Consider the following 20,208-nt stretch of genomic DNA (forward strand, 5'->3'; position numbering starts at 1 on the left):
AACAGGAGTAACTGGTCTGCCCTTTGCATTGCTCACACACATCAGATCAACGATCAGCCTGCCCTTTCCACGTAAGGAGGCAGACTCAGCTCATGGCTTCTTGGAAGGTTCTTAATCATAACCCTCCTCCTCCTCCCCCCGAGGGTTCTCTGGGGTCTCCCCACGCCTTGAATAACAGGGCATTTTTTCATGGCATATTGGCTGATGCCTGCTTCCCAGGCTAACCTGTGAGCTTCCACTGGGCAAAGCCTTATTCATTTTTGTCTCCCTAGGGCCTACTACCGGACCTGGCCCATGGCTGGCATTCAACACACGTTCACTGAACTGGATTAAGAATTAAATGTTCAAGTGACTAAATTCTTGGCTATGTCTCCACGATACCAGCAGAAGTTGTTTCACTGATCTTTGTTCACTGGGCTGGCCAGTTCACTGGCGTGGTGGAAAACCAGCCTTTGTCTTGACACTTGGAGCTATTCAGCACATGTGAAACACTCTCACAAAAAAGGGATTTGTGGCCTTCACCCCATGTGGTTCTTTGGTGGGTGATGAGTGCACTAAGAGTTGGTGTTTTAATTTCCAAAGGCATACCCTGAACTAAAGAATTTAAGGCAGGCGTTCGTAAAGAATAGGTAGCCTGGAAACAAAGATGGGAAATGATGCCTTTCAAGTCAGGACGATCTGGGTTCTAAGCTGCTCTCCCATGCATTTGTTCTGTAATGGGAAGCACACTCTTCAGCTTCTCAGGACCTCAGTTTCCCCCATCAGTAAAAAGCTGGCAGCAATAAAACTCCATCTTCCTAAGAGTAACTCGAGTCCCACACGGGGTGCTTCAGAAATGGTCCACTGTCCCTAAGTGGGATACAAGAGCCCAAATGCTACAAAACCTCACTGGTACCCAAGAGCAAAAACACCAAAGCCTGGCAGGAAGGCTTCCAATGAAGACAGGAACCTTGGTTTCAATGTGGAGTTGTTGTTGGGAACAGGAAAATTACCAGGTCACCAAGACAAGTGAAAACATCTGAGGAATTTTTAAAAGCCAATCGATACATACTTATGAAAGTGCCTGCTAAGGTCATTTCAAAAAAAAAAAAATCTATTCCATTAAAACATATATTTACTAAAAGGGGTGATCCTAATGGTACCTGCTCGAGCTACACAGCGTCAATTAAAAAGATGTGAGGATAAGTAGTTTGGAGACTGAAGTTGGACCAAACAAAACTGGCTTCTGGGTATGGTAAGCATTCCCTCAGTGCCAGCCACTGTCAGCTGCCTGGGTGCCAAGAGCTGGGCGCCTTCATGGTTTCATCCCCTCTCCACCTTCTGCTTTGAAATATTAACAGCTCTTCTAACAGCTGACAAAGATGATGAAGAAGCCAGGGGACTTGGGTCCACCCAAGACCCCCCTCCAGCGTGAGAAGGCCCCCACATCCCTTTCAGCCTCCTTGGTAACCCAGATGCATGGGTTCGGCTTCTGCCAGGGTAATTCAGTGATGCCCTGAGGCCCAAATAACATATTCCTCTCTGCTCCCCACTGCTTCCACCCCACAGACAGTTGTCCTACTTGCTTCTACACAATTAGTCGGCACAATGGGGTCCTCACACGAGGAGGAGGGGCTGCCCCCAAATCCCATTATTCTCATGATCGCTGCCATTAGAGCATCACTGGACCATAAAGGAGTGTCACTGCACAGAATTCAGCATGAGGACACATCCTGGGTTGGAAGGAAAGAGGGGACGGATGCAGAACTGGGAGCCATCTTCGGTCATGAATTGACTTCCTGGCCACAGCCTCCAAAGGGGACATCCCAAAGTGGAGTGCGCTCCTTTGGGTCTTGGCTCAGCCGCCCTCTTCTCTGTGAGGCTTCCCAGGACCCTGTGGTTGAAACTAACCTCCCCTGCCTCCAGCTGGCAAGCCCTACCCCCTCGTCAGCTTTATTTTCCTTCCTAAGGGTGATCACGTCTGACACGCCACGTTCTTATTTATTTTCACTCTTCCCTCATGTAGTTGGGTCAGTAATGTTCCACCCCTAATTCGTGTCCACTCAGAACCTCAGAATGTGACCTGATTTGGAAATAGCGCCTCTGCAGATGTCATTAGTTAAGGGTCTCAAGATGAAATCATTCTGGATTTAGGGTGTTCAATGACTAGTGCCTTGACAAGAGAAAGGAGAAGGCAATTTGGACAGGGAAAAAAGGCTACATAAAGATGGATAGAGGTTAGAGATAAGCTGCCATGAGCCAAGACACGCTGGAAGCCACCAGAAGCTTGAAAAGGAGAGGAAGGGTTCTCCCCTTGAGGTTTCAGAGAGATCACAGCCCTGCTGATACCATGATTTTGGATTTCTAGCCTCCAGAACTGTGAGAGAATATATCTTCACTGTTTGAAGCCACTGAGTGTGTGCCACTGGTTATAACAGCTTTAGGAAACTGATACATTTCTAGAAGGACCTGCACGGGGCAAAGACATAGCACTGAGCTGTTCATTGCTAGAGAAGCTCGATGCTTAGAACAGTGTCTGACACACACTAGGTGCTCCAGAAAGATCTGTTAAGTGGGACTTCCCAGGAAGTCCAGGGGTTGAGAGTCTGCAGAATCTACCCGCCAATGCAGGGGATGTGGGTTTGATTCCTGGTCCAGGAAGATCCCACATGCTGTGGAGCAACTAAGCCCAGGAGCCACAACTACTGAGCCTGTGCTCGACAGCCTGTGCTCCACAACAAGAGAAGCCATTGCAACGGGAAGGCCCTGTACCAAACTAGAGAGCAATCCCCACTCACTGCAACTGGACAAGGCCCATGAACAGCAATGAGGACCCAGCACCGCCAAAAAAAAAAAACAAACAAAAAACCCAAATCTGTGATGCTTAAACTCTCAAGCTGTAGAAGGGTTTCCATAACTCAGGTTGACCCTGAGTCTTCCATGGTGGGTCCATCTGGAGCAGGTTCTCCCTTCTCCCCACCACCACCATGAGGGATAATGTCTCTAGGTTTCTCCTCCCTTTCACTGTGGTGGTAGGTAAAGGTACTGGCTTGGGAGTTAGAGCCTAGATCTAAGACTTTAATCCTGTTTCCACTGCTTATACAAGCTACAGTAAGCAGACCAATGACCCCTAAGATATCTATGTCTTAATCTCCTGAAGTTGTGAATGTGTTGCCTTACTTGGCAAGAAGGACTTCAAAGATGTGATTAAGAATCTTTTTTAAGATTATCTGAATGAGCTTAAAGTAATCTCAAGGGTCCTTGTAAGAGGAAGTGGGAGGGTCAGAGTCAAAGAGGGAGATGTGATAATGGAAATAGAATTCAGAGCCAGAAAGGTCTGAAGAGGCTACACAGCTGACTTTGAAGATTCAATAAGAGGTCACAAGCCAAGGAATGTAGGTGCCTCCAGAAACTTGAAAAGATAGGAAATGGATTCTTCCTATGGGCTCCAAAGGAACACAGTCCTTTCTACACTCTGGTTTTAACCCAGTGAAACCCTCTACAGACTTCCAACCTCCAGATCTGTAAGATAATAAGTGTATGTTGTTTATGCCAGCAAGGTTGTAGTTATTTGCTACAGCAGAAGTAGGAAATGAATACAGAAACCTAAGGCTGTTTTCTCATCTTAAAAGTGGGTACTGTAATAAGTGCTTACTTCACAGGGTACCAGGAGGACTAAATGGAACATGCAGGGGACATTCAGGGCATAGCATCTGACGTGTGGTAAGCAGATTCTCCCCCATGCCTGGGGACCCTGTCTCCTGGCTGGGCCTGGGCTCAAGGCAGGCTTCCTAGGGAAGGGGCACTGTAATTGCATTCTGAAGGAGAAGTGGGCATGGATTCCTCCACTGAAAAGCCCCCAGTGGCCTTCTCTGCTGCAGAGTGGCTGCCTTTCACAATGGTAGACCAAACCAGAGTAACTCAAACTTCAGAGGAATGTGGCTATGGTTACTATGCACCATGGGTCACCTTGGTCGAATTCTCAGGCAAGAGCAGCTCCTAGGCCTTACGAGTGATGCTTAGGGGAGACTTGAGAAAGCAGTGTCTCTTGGGAGAGGGAGGGAAGAAAGGCCTCAAGACAGCAGAGCAATGTAGGGAACTGAGTGCATCCATAAGCAAATCACTGAATTCTTTTTGCTTATTACTCTGGGGTGTTGAGGATGAATATGTTTAGCAGGCTGATTTTAGTTTTTCTTACCAGCATTCAAATCACCTTCTGTTACCCCAACCCTTTCAGAAAGTCTGTTGTTATGCCAAGTTGAGAAATGACCTCTTTCACAGTGTCATGTATCAGCCAACCAGCAGATGAAAACCTAAAAACTGCCACCAGGGGCTGCTTGGAAGTCTTCCAACTGCCACCGTGGAAGAAACGTGTAGAAGGATACGAGTAAGTGTTGCCCTCATACAAATAAGTGAGGGGAGTCTACAGATACTTTAAAATCATCATGCCTGAGCGCTTTGTCCCCACCCTGCACACGTGCTCTGGAGGGGTGGGGACAGGACAGGACAATAAAGATGAGTGTGGCTTTTCTGACATGTACGTTTTCTGAAGAGGACCCAGGCTTGGTTCCGTCACGTGACTGGGACCCCATGTGGAGCCCGTGATGGTGTTGGGAGAGGTGGTGGGGTACTACATGAAGTTTGGAGAAAGGGCTGCTAAGTAGATGACTCAGGAAGAGACAGGAGGTAAACTCACTCTTCATAAAACATACTGGAAGGCAGCGACCCCATGGGAGGAGTGGCAAGCGTGGCACGGTTAATGCTTGGCTTAATGCACTTCATCTTCTTCTATGCCATCAGGATAGTCTTTTAAAAACACAGATATGATTGTTTCGGTCCTCTGCTGAAAACTCTTCTCTAAGTTTCCAGAACCAACTAATAAAGTCCAGATTCAGAAACCTTTCCTTCCCGGCCCCTCCCCATCTACTTCCTCCTTCCAGAGAAGTGCTGGGGTGAGATGATCCAGTTGGCCCTTTCCCTCAAAAGATCTCCTATTGGCAGGACTGCCCCTGTGGCCCAGTTGTGCTGCCACTGCAGGGGCCATGGGTTTGAGCCCTGGTTGGGGAACTAAGATCCCACAGGCTGTGCGGCCAAAAAGGAAAATAAAATGAAAAGATCATACCCTTATTGTGATGGTTCTGCTGCGTGAATTATCCCTCACTCCACACCCATGGTGAAATTCTCCTCAGGCTTCAAGACCCAATATTCTCCTCTCCCCCAAGACCCAATCTTAACGTGACCTCTTCTCTGAAGCCTTTCCCAACCTTGGTTACAACCAACTGCTCCTTCCTCTGGGGTTTTGCCATCATAACAGCTAACATCACTACAGTGCTTACCACAAAGAGGAACTGTGCCTAGGACTTTATGCACATCATCTAATTCTCTCAGCAAGCCTCCAAGAGAGGTACTGTTACTCCTCTGCTTTATGAAAGTGAAAGTCACTCAGTCATGCCCCACTCTTTGCAACGCCATGGACTGCAGAGTCCATGGAATTCTCCAGGCAGGAATACTGGAGTGGGTAGCCATTCCCTTCTCCAGGGGATCTTCCCAACCCATGGATCAAACCCAGAACTCTTGCATTGCAGGCGGATTCTTCACCAGCTGAGCCACCAGGGAAGCCCAAGGATACTGGAGTGGGTAGCCTATCCCTTCTCCAGGGGATCTTCCTGGCCCAGGAATCCAACCAGGGTCTCCTGCATTGCAGGAGGATTCTTTACCAGCTGAGCTACCAGGGAAGCCCTGCTTTATAGAAGAGGAGATTTGGCACAGAGATGCTAAGAAACCTGCAGGTCACACAGGGGCCTGGATTCAATCCTGAACACACTGACTCCAGGTCTGCACTCTTCTTTCTCTGCTGGACTCCTCCTTCCAGTGTGGTAGTCATCCCCTGCATTGCTGGGCATCCCAAACTGGCTAGTCTTTCTAAACTCCTGCTCAGTCAGTAATACCTTGGTCCCTCTGGTACCCAAGCCAGATACTTGCACTCTTTCCCCTATCATTTCAACAGCAAAGTCCCAGGACCTGAGACCCAGTTCCACCTCTCTCAGAAGTCCTTCTCCATCTAACTTAGCTACCCATTCTTTGGGTTCCCACCCAGAGCCAAGTACAAGGCCTGAGACACAGTAGGCATCCAGTGTAGGCTTGGGTATCATTACTTTCTTTGTGAGGACTTAGATCAGAAGAGAAAGAATACATCTTCCAGAAAAACAGTGGCCACCTTGATATTTTATTTTTCATTTTATGGCCCTATTTTTAGTGTGTCAGACTCAAGGGAGGAATCCAATTAATCACTAAGTCCTGTCAATTCTATCTTCCAGCCAGCTCTTAAATCCACCTGCTTCTCTCCATCCCCACGATCATCTCTCTAATTCAGTCTCCAATCTCTTGCTGGTTTACAACCACTTTCTCAGTGATCTGCGGGTTTCCAGCGGTGTCTTCTCTAGTCTGTCTTGTCCCAGAATGCTTGTTCTACCCGACACAAGTGATCCAGTCTGCCTTCTGATTGAAACCCTGGAATGGCTTCCCAAAGCCTTTCCAGGAAAATTCAGATCTTTAACATGGGCTGTAAGACTCATTCTCCCCCACCCCATCTATCCTCGTTAACTACGCTCCTCAGACCATACCCTTGCTCCATACTGCCCGTCAGGCCAAGCGCTCCTCCAGCTCCCGACCTTGGCGTGGCCTGCTCCCTCAGTTTCCTCCACCTCCTCTCTTTACCCGGATGCTCTCTGACGCTCACACTTCAGGCTCAGCTCAGACATCCCTTCCTCCAGGAAGCCTTCTGTGACCTTAAGTTTAGGTTTCTTTTCTTTGATTGATTCATTTTCACTGAACCTGTGGTTGTCTTTTTAATTAAAGTATTATAGACCTATAAAACTGTTAGATCCAGGTGCACAATATAGTGATTTGATATTTCTATACATTACAAAAGAGTCACCATGACAAGTCGAGGTACCATCTGTCACCATACAAAGTTATCAGCATATTATTATCATTAATCATTATTCCATTCTATAATTACTACTAATAATTATTAATTATTACCATATATTCTCCAGCTGTACATTTCACTCCATGACTCATTTATTTTGCACTGGAAGTCTGTTCCTCTTAATCCCCCTCACCTATTTCACCTATCTCCCCATCCCCCTCCTCTCGGGCAACCACCTGTTTGTACCTACGACTCTGTTTCCATTGCTATTTTTGTTTACGTTTTTTTAGATTCCACATACAAGTGAAATCCATCCAATATCTGTCTTTCTCTGCCTGACTTATTTCGCTTAGCTTAATATCCTCTAGGTCCATCCATGTTGCTGTGAACGGCAAGATTTCATTTTTTAAATGTCTGAGGAGGAGTCCATTGTCTACTTTGTACATCTTCTTTATCCACTCATCTATCGAAGGATACTTAGGTGGCTTCCACATCTTGTCTATTGTGAATAACACGGCAATAAACATAGGAATGCACTTATCTTTTTGAATTAGTGTTCATTTTCTTCAGAAAAATACCTAGGTGTGGCATTGCTGGATCACGTGATGGTTCTATTTTCAATTTTTTGAGGGACCTCTACAATGTTTTCTACATTGGCTGCACCAATTTACATTCTCACCAACAGTGCACAAGGGTTTCATTTTTTCCACATCCTCGCCAACATGTGCTATTATTATTTAGATTTTTTTTTAACGTGCCTCCATGGAATCCTCCACTTCCTCTGTGCTAAACATTATTACTATCTATTTACCTATCAAGATTAATAGATTGGAAACCCCTTGACGTATTGGGGTAGACTGAATTACTGTTCCCACTTCTGCAGTCTCTCCTGTAATAGAAGGACCTAGAGTAGGTGCAGTATGTATCCCTACCTCACTGATGTTTGGCTTGGCTATGTGGCTTGCTTGCCAATGGAATATCAGCAAACGTGACATGAGTGGAGGCTCTGAATGCACCACAGAGTTCAGCTTGGGTTCCTGCACTTCTGCTGTCTGCCTTGAGGAGAGTACATACAGGATGAGAGACGTATGAAGCAGATCTGAACCAAACTCTCCACCTACAACTTGACAAAGAGTCCCCTTCCCACCCCCACCCTCCACTGGAGCTGAACCGTGAGCAAGAAAAACAAATTTTTGTTCTTGTAAGCCACTGAGAATCTGTTGGTTAACACAGTATTACTGGAGCAGACCTGACTAATAACACTGTCCCTATCCTTCACTGGGCTTCCCTGGTGGCTCAGATGGTAAACAGTCTGCCTGCAGTGCGAGAGACCCGGGTTCAATCCCTGGGTCAGAAAGATCCCCTGAAGAAGGAAATGGCAACCCACTCCAGTATTCTTGCCTGGAAATCCCATGGATGGAGGAGCCTGGCAGGCTACAGTCCATGGGGTCTCAAAGAGTCAGACACGACTGAGCGACTTCACTTTTTGCTTTTTTTTTTTTATCCCTCACTAGACTGCAAGCTCCATGTGGGCAAGAAAGAACTGTATCCCAAGCACACAGTAGGTGCTCAGGAAATCTGTTGATGCGATGTATGACTGAATGAATGAATCCTGGCCAGTGATGGGTCTGTCTCTTTAGCTGGCATGTAAATTCTTTAAGGCCAAGAATGGCATCTGATTTCTCCCAATATCACCTAGTTATGTCACTTCCCACATTGGGTTCTTGGTAGATATTCAATAAATATTTATTGAAATTAAATAAATTGAATTTTGTGGGCTGACTTGGGAATCAGCCCTTAATTTATGACATTGTTTGTATGGGAAAAATGCATTCAGAGTGCCAAACAAATTTGCAAATGACCTTTTGGAACCTCACCTGTTCATTGGTTCAGGATTGCCAGTTTTGTGGAAATCCATAACTGAACACATGTGCTATGCTTTGCAATATGGGAGAAACTGAGAAGCTGCTTCCAAACCTAAGATATTCAGCCTGCAAAAATTCACTTTCCACCCACACAGAAAAATTCAGCATAGGTTGGATTTGAGGTTCCAACAATAAAATACTAGACTTTTTTGAGCTCATTGTTTGTCTAATTGCTTTTTATCAGCTTTTACTGGATGCCCATTCTTCACACTTGATCCAAAGGAAGCTAAGATCATTTTCTTGCACACACACCCCCAAACACATCCACTTTCTAGACATGTATGTAATAAAACTCAACCTTCTCAACAGAGAAAACAAATTATTTTTCTAAATAAATCTGTGACATTTAAAATAAACACAGTGGGATGCTCTACAGTTATAAGAAAACATCCCCCTTTAGAATTCCTAATTTTGAATGGTACTGGGAGCTTAACATGAGTCACAGATATGAGGCTTAGTTTTATTTCATCTTAGGCCAGAACCAAGCCAGTTTGAAACCAAGTGATCTGACGTGGCTGGGAAGGGCCATCAGTTCACAAACCTGGAATGTTTTAATCATGCTTAACATGTCTCAGCCTGCCATTGGTAGATGTTTCCAACCACTCAATCTCCATTCATTTGACATGCATTTTTAAAGCACCTATCATGTGCCAAGCACTGTTCTAGATTCTGGGGATATGGTCATGAACAAGACAAGGCTCCCAAGCAACTTACATTATAATAAAGAGGCAGAGAAAGAAGGTCATTCAGGTAGTGATACATGTGTGTGGTAGTTGCTCAGTCATGTCCACCTCTTTGTGACCCCATGGACTATAGCTCAGAAGGCTCTTCTGTCCATGGGATTCTCCAGGCAAGAATACTGGAGTGGGTTTCCATTTCCTTCTCCAGGGGATCTTCCTGACTCTGGGATTGAACCCAGGTCTCATGACAGATTCTTCATCACTGAGCCACCAGGGAAGCCAGGTAGTGATGGGGCCAAGAATAAAACAAAACAGTGACGTCACTGGGAGTGAAGTGAGGCTTCTTCAGACTGGGTCATTGGTAGAGGGGGAGATGTGCATGCTGGGACCTGACGAGTAAGAAAAGAACCAACCGTGGCAAGATTTGGGGAAGAATTTTCTAGATTGAGGAAACAGCTGGTGAAAAGTCCCTGTGGGAGGAACAAACCTGGCATATTGTTAAGTTAGAAAGAAAGGGCCAAGTAACCAAGGACCTGATTCTTAGAAGCTCTGTATTCAGGTCCCATGAGTAAGGGAGTCAGACTGAATTCTACAATGGAGGCCAGTGGAGGTTTTTAAGCTGGGGAATAAAATGATCTGGTTGAGATTTTTAAACGCCCACTCCTCTTGGGGCAGGGGTAAGGGAACAAGAGCAGAAGCAGGGGAAGCTATGAGCAGCCTTTTCTAGAAGGCTAGAACTCCTTTATCATAGCCCATCATCAATAAAATCCCTGGAGTCTTCAACTTCTCCAACTATTCTCTTCACTCTTTTGTTCATTCTGAAACCAGGCTCTCCCTGAGGACACCGATTCCTACAGCCCACCAAGGGCTGGCTGCTTCCTCTCCCTCATCATAAGGGTCCTCCTTGTGTCTTGCTGCCTCTTTAGGATGATTCTTCTTCCTTTCTTTCCAAGCCTACTCCCCACACCCCAGCTCTGAAGCTCAAGCCATTGGGCCATCTGCCCAGAGGCCCCCAAGCCCCACCTTGTCACCACCATCCACAGACCATGCAGCCTATAGGCAATTCATTTCTTTTTTTGAATATCTTGCTCCTCAGTCCCTCCAAAATTGTTCCATAGTCCTTCTTGATGACTGGCCCAGTGAGCACTGTGACCCCTCAGATGCCAACCCTCTCTGCCAATGATCTTGTCCTCCATCTTACTTCAGTTTCAGAATCCCACCCCAGACCTTGTCAGGACCAATAACTCTGCACCCTCTGCGACCTTAATTTCAAGTTCCCCATAGTCCGACTACTACCTCTTCTCCAGGTCCCCAGGTCCCACAAGTCTCAAACCCCAAAACAGTCTCCCCTGCACAGAGCTGGCTACCTTTTCCCATCCCTCACGCCCATCCTCACCTCCCTCCTCACTTCCAGCTTGGAGCCCAGGGTCCACAATTGTAAGTATCCAAACTCATATCATCAGGCACCCTCAGCTCCTGGACGCAACTTTCCTCTCTTGAAAACTCCCTGCTGCTGCTTAGCTGCTTCAGTCGTGTCCAGCTCTTTGTGACCCCATAGATCGTAGCCTGCCAGGCTCCTCTGTCCCTGGGGATTCTCCAGGCAAGAGTACGGAGTGGCTTGCCATGCCCTCCTCCAGGGGATCTTCCCCACCCAGGAACTGAAACTGTGTCTCCTGTATTTCAGGCAGATTCTTTACCACTGAGCCACCAGTCCCATCTCTGGCTAAATCTAACTCTCCCCTATCCTACCGCTATGCCTACAGAGCCAAACGTGGCTTGTGAAAGCAGAACCAGGAGTACCGCTCTCACTTCAAGAGCAAGACCATGGAGCTCACATGCACCCTGACACTGTCTGGCAATTGCTCTTCATTTCCTAGCTCTGTTCTCTTGTCCTCTCTCTTCTGTACCTTCTCTCACTTCTCCCTTCCAACTCCAGGGCTTCCTCCCTCACCTCGCTCTCACTCATCATACATTCCCGAAAATAATGCAAAGTCACACGAAAAGACACTGTATACGCTTCCATCACTGACCTGCTCCTGAGCCCATATTTTCCTCCTGCCCTCCCATGACCAAGGATGAAGTGTCCCATGCTCCTGGCTGGGGCTGGGCCCCCCACTGGCACAGAAGATCATATTTTCTTTCAGCTGCAGAAAGACAACACCCCACAATTCTCTTCTCTCTGCTGTATTGTCAGTTTCTCCCACACTACTAGAACTTTCCCAGCCGCACTAAAACACAGTTATTTCATGTGTCTTAAAAAACAGCTCTCTGGACTTCACACTTTCCTGCAATGTCTGCTCCATGTTTCTGCTGTCTTTCTCAGTAAAGCTCTTCGAAAGAGCTGTCTCCGCTCCATCCTCTTCTCATTTTCTCCTTACAGTTTTATCACTACTTCCTGTCCTTGTCACAGTTGGCAGTAATCACCTGCTAAGTCCAGTGGTTCAATTCGCTTTTCTTGCTCGACATCTCACTACAATCTGGCACGATGGACCACTCCCCTCCTCCTTTCTTCCCTGGGCCTCCAAGAAGCCACCTTCTTTGGTTTTTCCTCTCGCTTCTGGCTGTTCTCTCAGCTCTACTTCTTCATCTCCCTGACCCCTAAACCCTGCACCAATGCTCACTGAACTCAAAGCTCAGTTCTTCAACTACTCCTCTCCTCAACCTATGCCCCCTCCCTCACTGGTCTTACAACTTCACGACGTGTATCATCTGAACACTATTAACCCCCCAAATTCACATCTCTAATTCAGACATCTCTTATGAATGCCAGACCTGTTCTTGCCCATAGAGTGGCCACTAGCTACATGTGGCTATTTAATCACATCACCACTGTGACCATCACCACCAGCTCCACCACTGTTACTGAATTAACTCGTGCAGAGAGCTCTGCAAACCCAGAGAACCTACATCAGTGGAAAGGGTTGGAAAGATTACAGCAAAACCTCTTAGTGAGTGTGCAGCGATACCGGTCTGTTTGTGATCAGTTAATTTTCTTCAAGTCTAGTCTTAGGCAAGCCACAAGAAGAAAACGTTCCTACCCAATTACAATTATTCATGAGCCTCTTCCTGGCCCTGCTTCTTTTGTCTGCCGGTGATTCTGACGGCAACAGCCCGGTAAGGAAGCTCAGTGAAAGGCAAGGGCAATTATGCATCTTGCTGCATCTCAGCTTCAGACTTCCTCCATGAACTCTTAATTAATTCCATCCCCATATTTTTATTTTGTTTACTGAACCTCTGGCTTATATTGTATTTCCCCATACTTCTTCATTCCTCTTGCCTTCTTCCCTGCAAAAGCTTCCCAAATTCTCTTTCTCAGCCTTCTTTTCTTTCCCCAAATTGCCCCTTGTTTAGCCTTCAGCTTCTCTGCCCCTGTTCTACTCTTTCTTATCCTTTTTCACCTTTAAAAACTGAAAGCACCAAACTGACAGACACTGTTACGGTGTATGTGCTTTTTTTCCCTCTGCCTGAGCTGCAGCAGGCTCTCCTCTCCTCACTTCTATAGCAGAGCCTGAGTACTGAGTTGTCATGGCAACAGTGAATCCAACCAGGCCGGTCCCAGCGACACTGGGAGCTGCCATGGCGAGGAAGCTGCTACAAGTCGCCCTGAGCCTAGATGGGTCGTGAACATCGTAATTCAAGACCGAGCTGGGCAGATTCTGCCCGGAGACTGCGACTGCACATCAGGCCTGTGCACAGCTGTACCGCGCATCAGGAGACAAGATCATCAATAATCAGGCTTCCACGGAGCCAACCGAATGCGTGACATCATGAGGATTCATTTGAAACATTTCAAACATGCCTATTCTTTTATCTCCGCTGAGGGAGAACCTTCTGTCTCTCTCTCTCTCTAGTCTTGGAGAACTCTGCAGAAAGTAAAAGAAAAACTGACAGCCCCAACTTATCCCCTCTCCCCCACCTCCAACTCCCCCTACCCTTCCAGCTTGGGGACCCTCTCAGCCGTCCAGGTCAAATGATTTCAGTAACACCGTCATGGCTGGGAACATCCCCGAGAATGCATTTGGATTACACAATGATATTTTAGTGGGCGCCGAGATCAGTTCCCCCAGGTCATTGCAATGGATCCTTAAAGTAGGGCAACAAGTGTGCAGCCGCATCACACTGTTTCAAAATTGCAAGTCGGTGAGAAAACTCAGGAAATACCTTTGTAGCGAATGGCACCAACCGCAGTGAGGGTCTGTTGCTGCTAAACACTCCCAACAGGATTTATGTTTACCGCAGTTCGCAACACGAATTCTCCTCACCTAAAAATAAAGATGATGGCAGCTCAGATGGAATTATAAGCAACACCAGAAAAACTCCAACACCTTATCTGATGAAGGGCCACGAGGAGACATTTATCAACTCAAATGCTGAATGTCTGTGTAATGACATCGGGCACTGGTTCTCAAGTCCTAGGCTATGGAGCAGTTTATCAGCATCTCCTGGGGGAGCTTTTGAAAGGGCAGATTCCCAGACCCCCTGCCGCTGAGACTCAAGTTGAGCAGGACTGGGGCAGGGGCCTAGGAATCTGTATTTTTAAAGAGTTCTTACAGGTGAACCTCTATTAACCTCCGCTAACAGGTACATAGTTAGCTTTCTGATCTGCTAATAGTGATTTCCAAGATCATGGAATCAGGTCACCTGGTTTTCAGAGAGTGAGTCAATAGCACCTTGAAGATGAGCATCAGGGGAAAGCAACAGGCTCTGAACCCAAGTGTCAGCAGGAGGTTAACCCTTGGCATGGAAATGAGGACCACCCTTCCACACCCTTCTCGGGGTTGTTCCATCACCTCAGCTCCCAGCTCACTGCTCACACTCCCTCCACTGAAGGCGAAAATAAAAGAAATAGGAGGAGTTTCCCAATCATTCTCAGCCCCTGGAGCTGTCTCTTCCAGTTGTCAGGTAATAGCAGCCCCCAGAGAGGGAGATGGTGATGGGCAAACCCAGGCCCCAAAGGTAGGCCAAGCCTCCAAGCAGGGTCAGGGGAGGCAGGGAGGACCTGAGCCTTACACAGCATATTTTTTGCAGGCAAAATCCCACAGCAGATAGTCAGGAAACCTGTAGAACTCAGAGCCAGCAAGTTGTACCTGCTGGAGACCATAAGTAACTTCTTAAATCATACAGAGCAACAGAGAGTTCTAGAAGAAGTTTGTGAGAAAAGCAGAGTCCATTCTAAGTTGAGTCCATTCTAATGAACAGTCCATTTTAAGTTGACTTTGTGGAGAATAACCACACCCATCATCTCAGTTCCCAGGGTGGCTGACAGATGCAGCGGGCAGGCCACCAGCCTGAGCCGAAATTAATCAGAATGTGGATACTTCCTTGTAGTTCACAGGACATCTTTGTAATTCTGGGGTGTTTTCACAAATGTCACGGAATCTCTCTGACCTTGTTTTCTCACCTGTGACATGGTGATGGCACTGCTGACTTCACAGGGTTATTACCAACAATGCCCAGCACATAATACACACTCAATAAATCTTGGTTCTTGCTACTACATTGGAAAAAGTTTCCACGGTCCAACACACATGTGAAACCTCACAGGCAAAAAGCAAACTAGGTTTCCTTAGCACAAGGCTTCTGAGAGCGTTTGAATGCTCTGGTTATGATACTCTAGGAGGGATATAGTAGGTAACATCTGCTCTCAGGACTACTTTTGCTCAGAACATTTAGTGCAAAATGAGTCTCCAGAACATTCTATGAGAACTACTCTGAAAAAAAAAGTGAAAGTGTTAGTCGCTCAGTGCTGTCCAACTCTTTGCAACCCCATGGACTGCAGCCTGCCAGGCTCCTTGTGTCCATGAGATTTCCCAGGCAAGAATACTGGAGCGGGTAGCCGTTTCCTTCTCCAGGGGATTCTTTCCAACCCAGGGACTAAACCTGGGTCTCCTGCATTGTAGGCAGATTCTTTACTGTGTGAGCCACCAGGGAAGTCCATGTTAAAGAAAGGCCACCATAACTACTACATTGGACCTGCTTCTCTAACTTAACACATTATAGGAGTTATTCCACAACAATGTAGCTATCCCCATGTGGTTGTTTTTAATGACCAGGTGTTCTATGGATATACCAGGGCATTTCAGTTTGTCTGTTCCTATCTCCCCAGGAGTTGAGGAAGGATCTTCCTTGGGTTTTGCCTCTGTAGGGCCTATCTTGGCTAAACCAGAAAACCAGAGTCTTACTAATAGGAACTCCAGCAGTGAATCTAAGTGAAGAAAGTAAGAATAGCCAGCTTTGATGCCCAGTAGAAAACTCTTCCCAGGTCTTCAGGCTTTGAATGGCCAGACTAGAACTCTTCACCTTGAGAAAGTGAGAATCTATCAACTACTGGTGATTCTCACTGTGGTTCTCGGCCTACAGTCTGGGATTTGGGGGAAGGATTTATGAGCTATTTGTAATGTTTCAAAAAGCTGATTACAAAAACATGCACAGACTAAGCAAGGCTACAAGTGTCTTTGCTTTGAGCTGGAATTTTATCAGCTCCCTGTGGTAGCACAGTCAGCGCTCTGAGTGGCTGTTTTGAGATGCCCTTGATAAATAAAGCCTGAGAATGGGAATTGTTACTTAATAAATGCAGTTTGTTGAATAGACAAAAATCTTTCAACTATGGGAGCCCTGGGGGAAGAAATATAATAGACAGTGTTTAAATGTTGAAGCAAGCTGTTTGCAAAGGTTCTGTATGGTGAAGAACAAAGGTATATGAGATTCACTGGCCATCTCAACGTGGTCATTTTGAATAGCTGCCTTTTCAACATGCAAAGGGCAATAATGCCTTTTTAGGAAAGTCAGAAGCTCTAAATGGCTTGCACATCATCTCTGTGACTTGGCCAGTACATGGAGACTGATGTCATTGCTGCTCTGCTTAGAATAATAGAGAAGAAAAGAATGAAAAATGGGGGTGGGCTGAGAGCATGTGACATTCATCATGTAATTATGTAAGTCTCAGTTATCTTTGCACTTTGTATGTTCAAATGGTCATGAGTCAAAACAACCATGAAAGAATGTTTGGTTTTCACAAATTTGGGGTTGATCCTACTTATTACAGGCTTTGACAGTGTATTAAAAAGCAGAGACATCACTTTGCTGACAAAGGTCTGTACAGTCAAAATTATGGTTTTTCTAGTAGTCATGAATGGATTTGAGAGTTGGACCATAAAGAAGGCTGAGCACTGAAGAATTGATGCTTTCAAACTGTGGTGCTGGAGAAGACTCTTGAGAGTCCCTTGGACTGCAAGAAGATCAAACCAGTCAATCCTAAAGGGAATCAACCCCGAATATTCACTGGAAGAACGGATGCTGAAGCTAAAGCTCCAATACTTTGGCCACCTGATGTGAAGAGCTGACTCACTGGAAAAGACCCTGATGCTGGGAAAGATTGAGGGCAGGAGAAGTGGGTGACAGAGGATGAGATGTTTGAATGGCATCATTGACTCAACAGACATGAGTTTGAGCAAACTCCGAGAGGTAGGGAAGGACAGGGAAGCCTGGCGTGCTGCAGTCCATGGGACTGCAAAGAGTTGGACATGATTTAGTGACTGAACAACAACAATCATAGGCTTCAAGATCAGGGTAGAATTTAAGTCCTACCCCTGACAAGGCCCTATATGTATATATCCATGAAAAGATATTTAGCCTGAGTCCTAGATTCTTCATATACAAAACAAGGGTAATTTTTATCTCACTACATTATTGACAGCTTTTGTTAACATTGTTTATTATATTTTGGGGTTGGTGTGTTTGTGTGTACAATTCTATGCATCTAGAGAGACTCCCTTTGGAATAGTAACTAGTACAGCATCGGTAGGAACTCAATAATAATTAGTTCCCCTCCTCTTTCCCTTGGTGAAAGCTCTTTAAAACTGAAGAAAATGTAAAAAGGCATCCTTTTTATTTCAGTAAGCAGAAGCAAGAAGAAAAACTAAAACAGCCAGATAAATTAAGAGAGGGAGGGTTGGTGCCATATATTTCCTGGTTCATGAATGTGTATAAGACTGTGGCCTGATATTCACCCCAAATTCCAAAGCCAATCCCATTGGGCATATTCATAAATGCATCTAACCGTTCAATGCCCACATGATAAATGTGTAAATTCAGTTACCTTGCTGATTATGCACCCATTTGCAAGCACACACTTCTCTGAAAAACTTGGCATTGGAAATATAGCCAATAATAAAATTGTCTAAATAGGTAATATTTCTTGCTTACTTACTGACAGTAAGGTTTTTAATTCCATGCCTGTGAACCACGGCAGGTCTTCTCAGAGCTTGCAGCAGTGTTTAAACTCAGTAGTTCAAAGTACAAGCTTTACCATCGGACAATGACATCAGTCAAACAGTTTGTATTCATAAGACAGAAATGGTAACTAGTATTTCTACCTACCTCTTTTCCAGCTGTTAGGTAGATGTAGATATTCTTCTTAGGATGAGGAACAAGTTTGTAGAAAACAGGTGTTTCTTCTTTGATTTCATAGATAACCTCTGGACAATTCGAGGCCAAATTTTCACTGAGAATAACCTGTTTTTTAAAAAAGAAATAAAACGTCCATTAAATAATTTGAATTTCAGGGTGGCAAAACTTACTGCTTAATCCTAAGACTACATCCTTTCTTCCTCACTATGCACACTGGCTGGGATGCTACTTTCCTTCATCATCGGCTCATGTCTCAGCCTTCAAGGCCAGTGATGAAAAGCTTGGTACTTCTGCTTTTGTAGGGGACAAAGCTGTGCATGCACACACACAAAAGGTCACTCTTCAGTGCTGGGGCAGTATCCTTCCATGTGGAAGCCCACTGTCCACAATTTCTGACCACAGGGGCCTTATGAGACGCTACAGTGACAGCTTCACTAGTGCTATGCCAAGTGATCTTAAAACTGAAGGCAGTCAGTTTGACAGATATTTGCATGGGTTACTCTGATTTGCCTATGTGAGTCTGCATGGCTATGTGTTTTAAAGTAACCAGGACAACTTAGCAGGCCTAAACAAGTAGGTACTTGTTTATACATCAAATATAAGTGTGGCTTTGAAACTGGCCATTCCTGAGCTTCATTCATCTTTTGTCAATAAATATCTACTGAACATCCACTATATTATTCTGGCACATTCTAGATGTTTGCAAAATGGCAGTGAACAAATGGCGGGAAGATTCTGCCCTTATAGAACTTATATTCATGTGCATGCGTGGGGTGAGGGGCAAAATGATAATTAACAACGAATTATAAAGTTATAACATACACCAGCAGGTATTTTATATCATAGGGAACTACATTCAATATCTCATAATAATCTATAAAGGAACAGAATCTGAAAAAGAACTGATTTATACATGTACAATTGAATCACTTTGCTGTACACTGGAAATTAATCCACAGTTATAAATCAACTATACTCCGATATTTAAAAAATATGTTAGCAGGTGATACAGGTCCAAGTAAAATGAGATGGAAGATGCATGTTCAATGTAAGCTTCATTAGAAGGCGACATTCATTTAGAGACTTGCAGGAGATTCTGGAGCAAGTCACTTAGGTATCTGAACAAAAGATGCTCTTAGAAGAGCAATCCATTGGTGCAAAGGCCCTAAAATGAGAGCAGACCAGTATGACCTGAGCAAAACAAGCAAGGTAGAAGGGAGTGGACAGCAAGGTAATAGGATGGATCACATAGGTTCTTGTTGGCCTGTGTAAGGATTTTGCCTCTTACTCTGGGTAAGAGACAGAGAGCCACAGCAGGGCTGTGAGCATAGGAGTGACACGGTGAGAAGGTGTGGTTTGAAACATGGCTAGGAAGGCTGCTCGGGTGACTATCACCCTAACCCTGGGGAAACAGAACGGTAGTTCAGTCTCAGGTTTGCCTCCTGGCTCTGCCCTTCCAGGAGCTGTGCTACTCTGAGCTAGGAGTTTACTGAAGCTCCCTGGGCCTCAATCTCCTCATCTCTAAAATGGAACTCATAATGCTTTCCTTATACACAGTTGTTGTAGGACCAGATAAGAATTATGAACAATGCTTAGCACATAATCAATACTCGATGGATAATAATCTATTACTAGATTGCAAGCTCTTCTTGGGTAGGCACCATATCCTAATCCTCTCTGTATCCACCCCTTTGCCCCAAACAATACAATGCTTTTCAAAGTGAAGATGTTCAGCATTTTGTCAGTTTGAAAACATCCAGATACAGCATCTATATTCATTCATCTCTCTACCACTGTGGCCATCAGTTACACTGGGCATATAATTTGAAAAAACAAAAACAAAAACGTGGCACCTGAGATTCTTTTCAAAGTCTACAACACATCTACTGAGCTATAACATGCCTATGCCGCACCATCCTGATGGTGAGCACGTTTTTGCTATTTAACCATAGGCTCCTTATCAGTTTGGCAGATGGAACTGCATCCTGCATGCACTCAGGATCTGGACCTGTCCTGTGATGGTGATTTCCTTCCATCATCTGTTCTGAGTCAAACCTGGGTGGATTTGGTGTAACTGGTAGCTCATGAGAAGCACATGAACTGCGAAGTTCAGTGGCAGCTCTGGAAAAAATCAATGTAACTAAATACATTAAATATGACTTTTAAAAAAGGAAAAGCAATATTTAGGTCCCAAGGGAGTTGGGAAAGGTCTGTACCCCAAGTCATTGAAAAATGACTCTACAGCTGCACCATCCAATATGGTAGCCAGTAGCCACACCGGGCT

General features: G+C 45.3%; 1 protein-coding gene across 1 annotated transcript in view; it reads right to left on the reverse strand.

The window, feature by feature from the left end:
* The window catches only part of PLXNC1 (plexin C1), a gene marked incomplete at its 5' end in the record, with an annotated part of 153,455 nt that overhangs the window by 101,621 nt on the left and 31,626 nt on the right, over positions 1-20,208 (reverse strand). The window contains 2 exons of the mRNA XM_010839711.1: positions 13,677-13,777; positions 17,895-18,029. Of these exons, the coding sequence (XP_010838013.1) occupies positions 13,677-13,777; positions 17,895-18,029 (236 nt within the window). The remainder of the gene's footprint in view (positions 1-13,676; positions 13,778-17,894; positions 18,030-20,208) is intronic.

This window comes from Bison bison, unplaced genomic scaffold, assembly GCF_000754665.1.
Source record: "Bison bison bison isolate TAMUID 2011002044 unplaced genomic scaffold, Bison_UMD1.0 scf7180017864133, whole genome shotgun sequence".
NCBI lineage: Eukaryota > Metazoa > Chordata > Mammalia > Artiodactyla > Bovidae > Bison > Bison bison.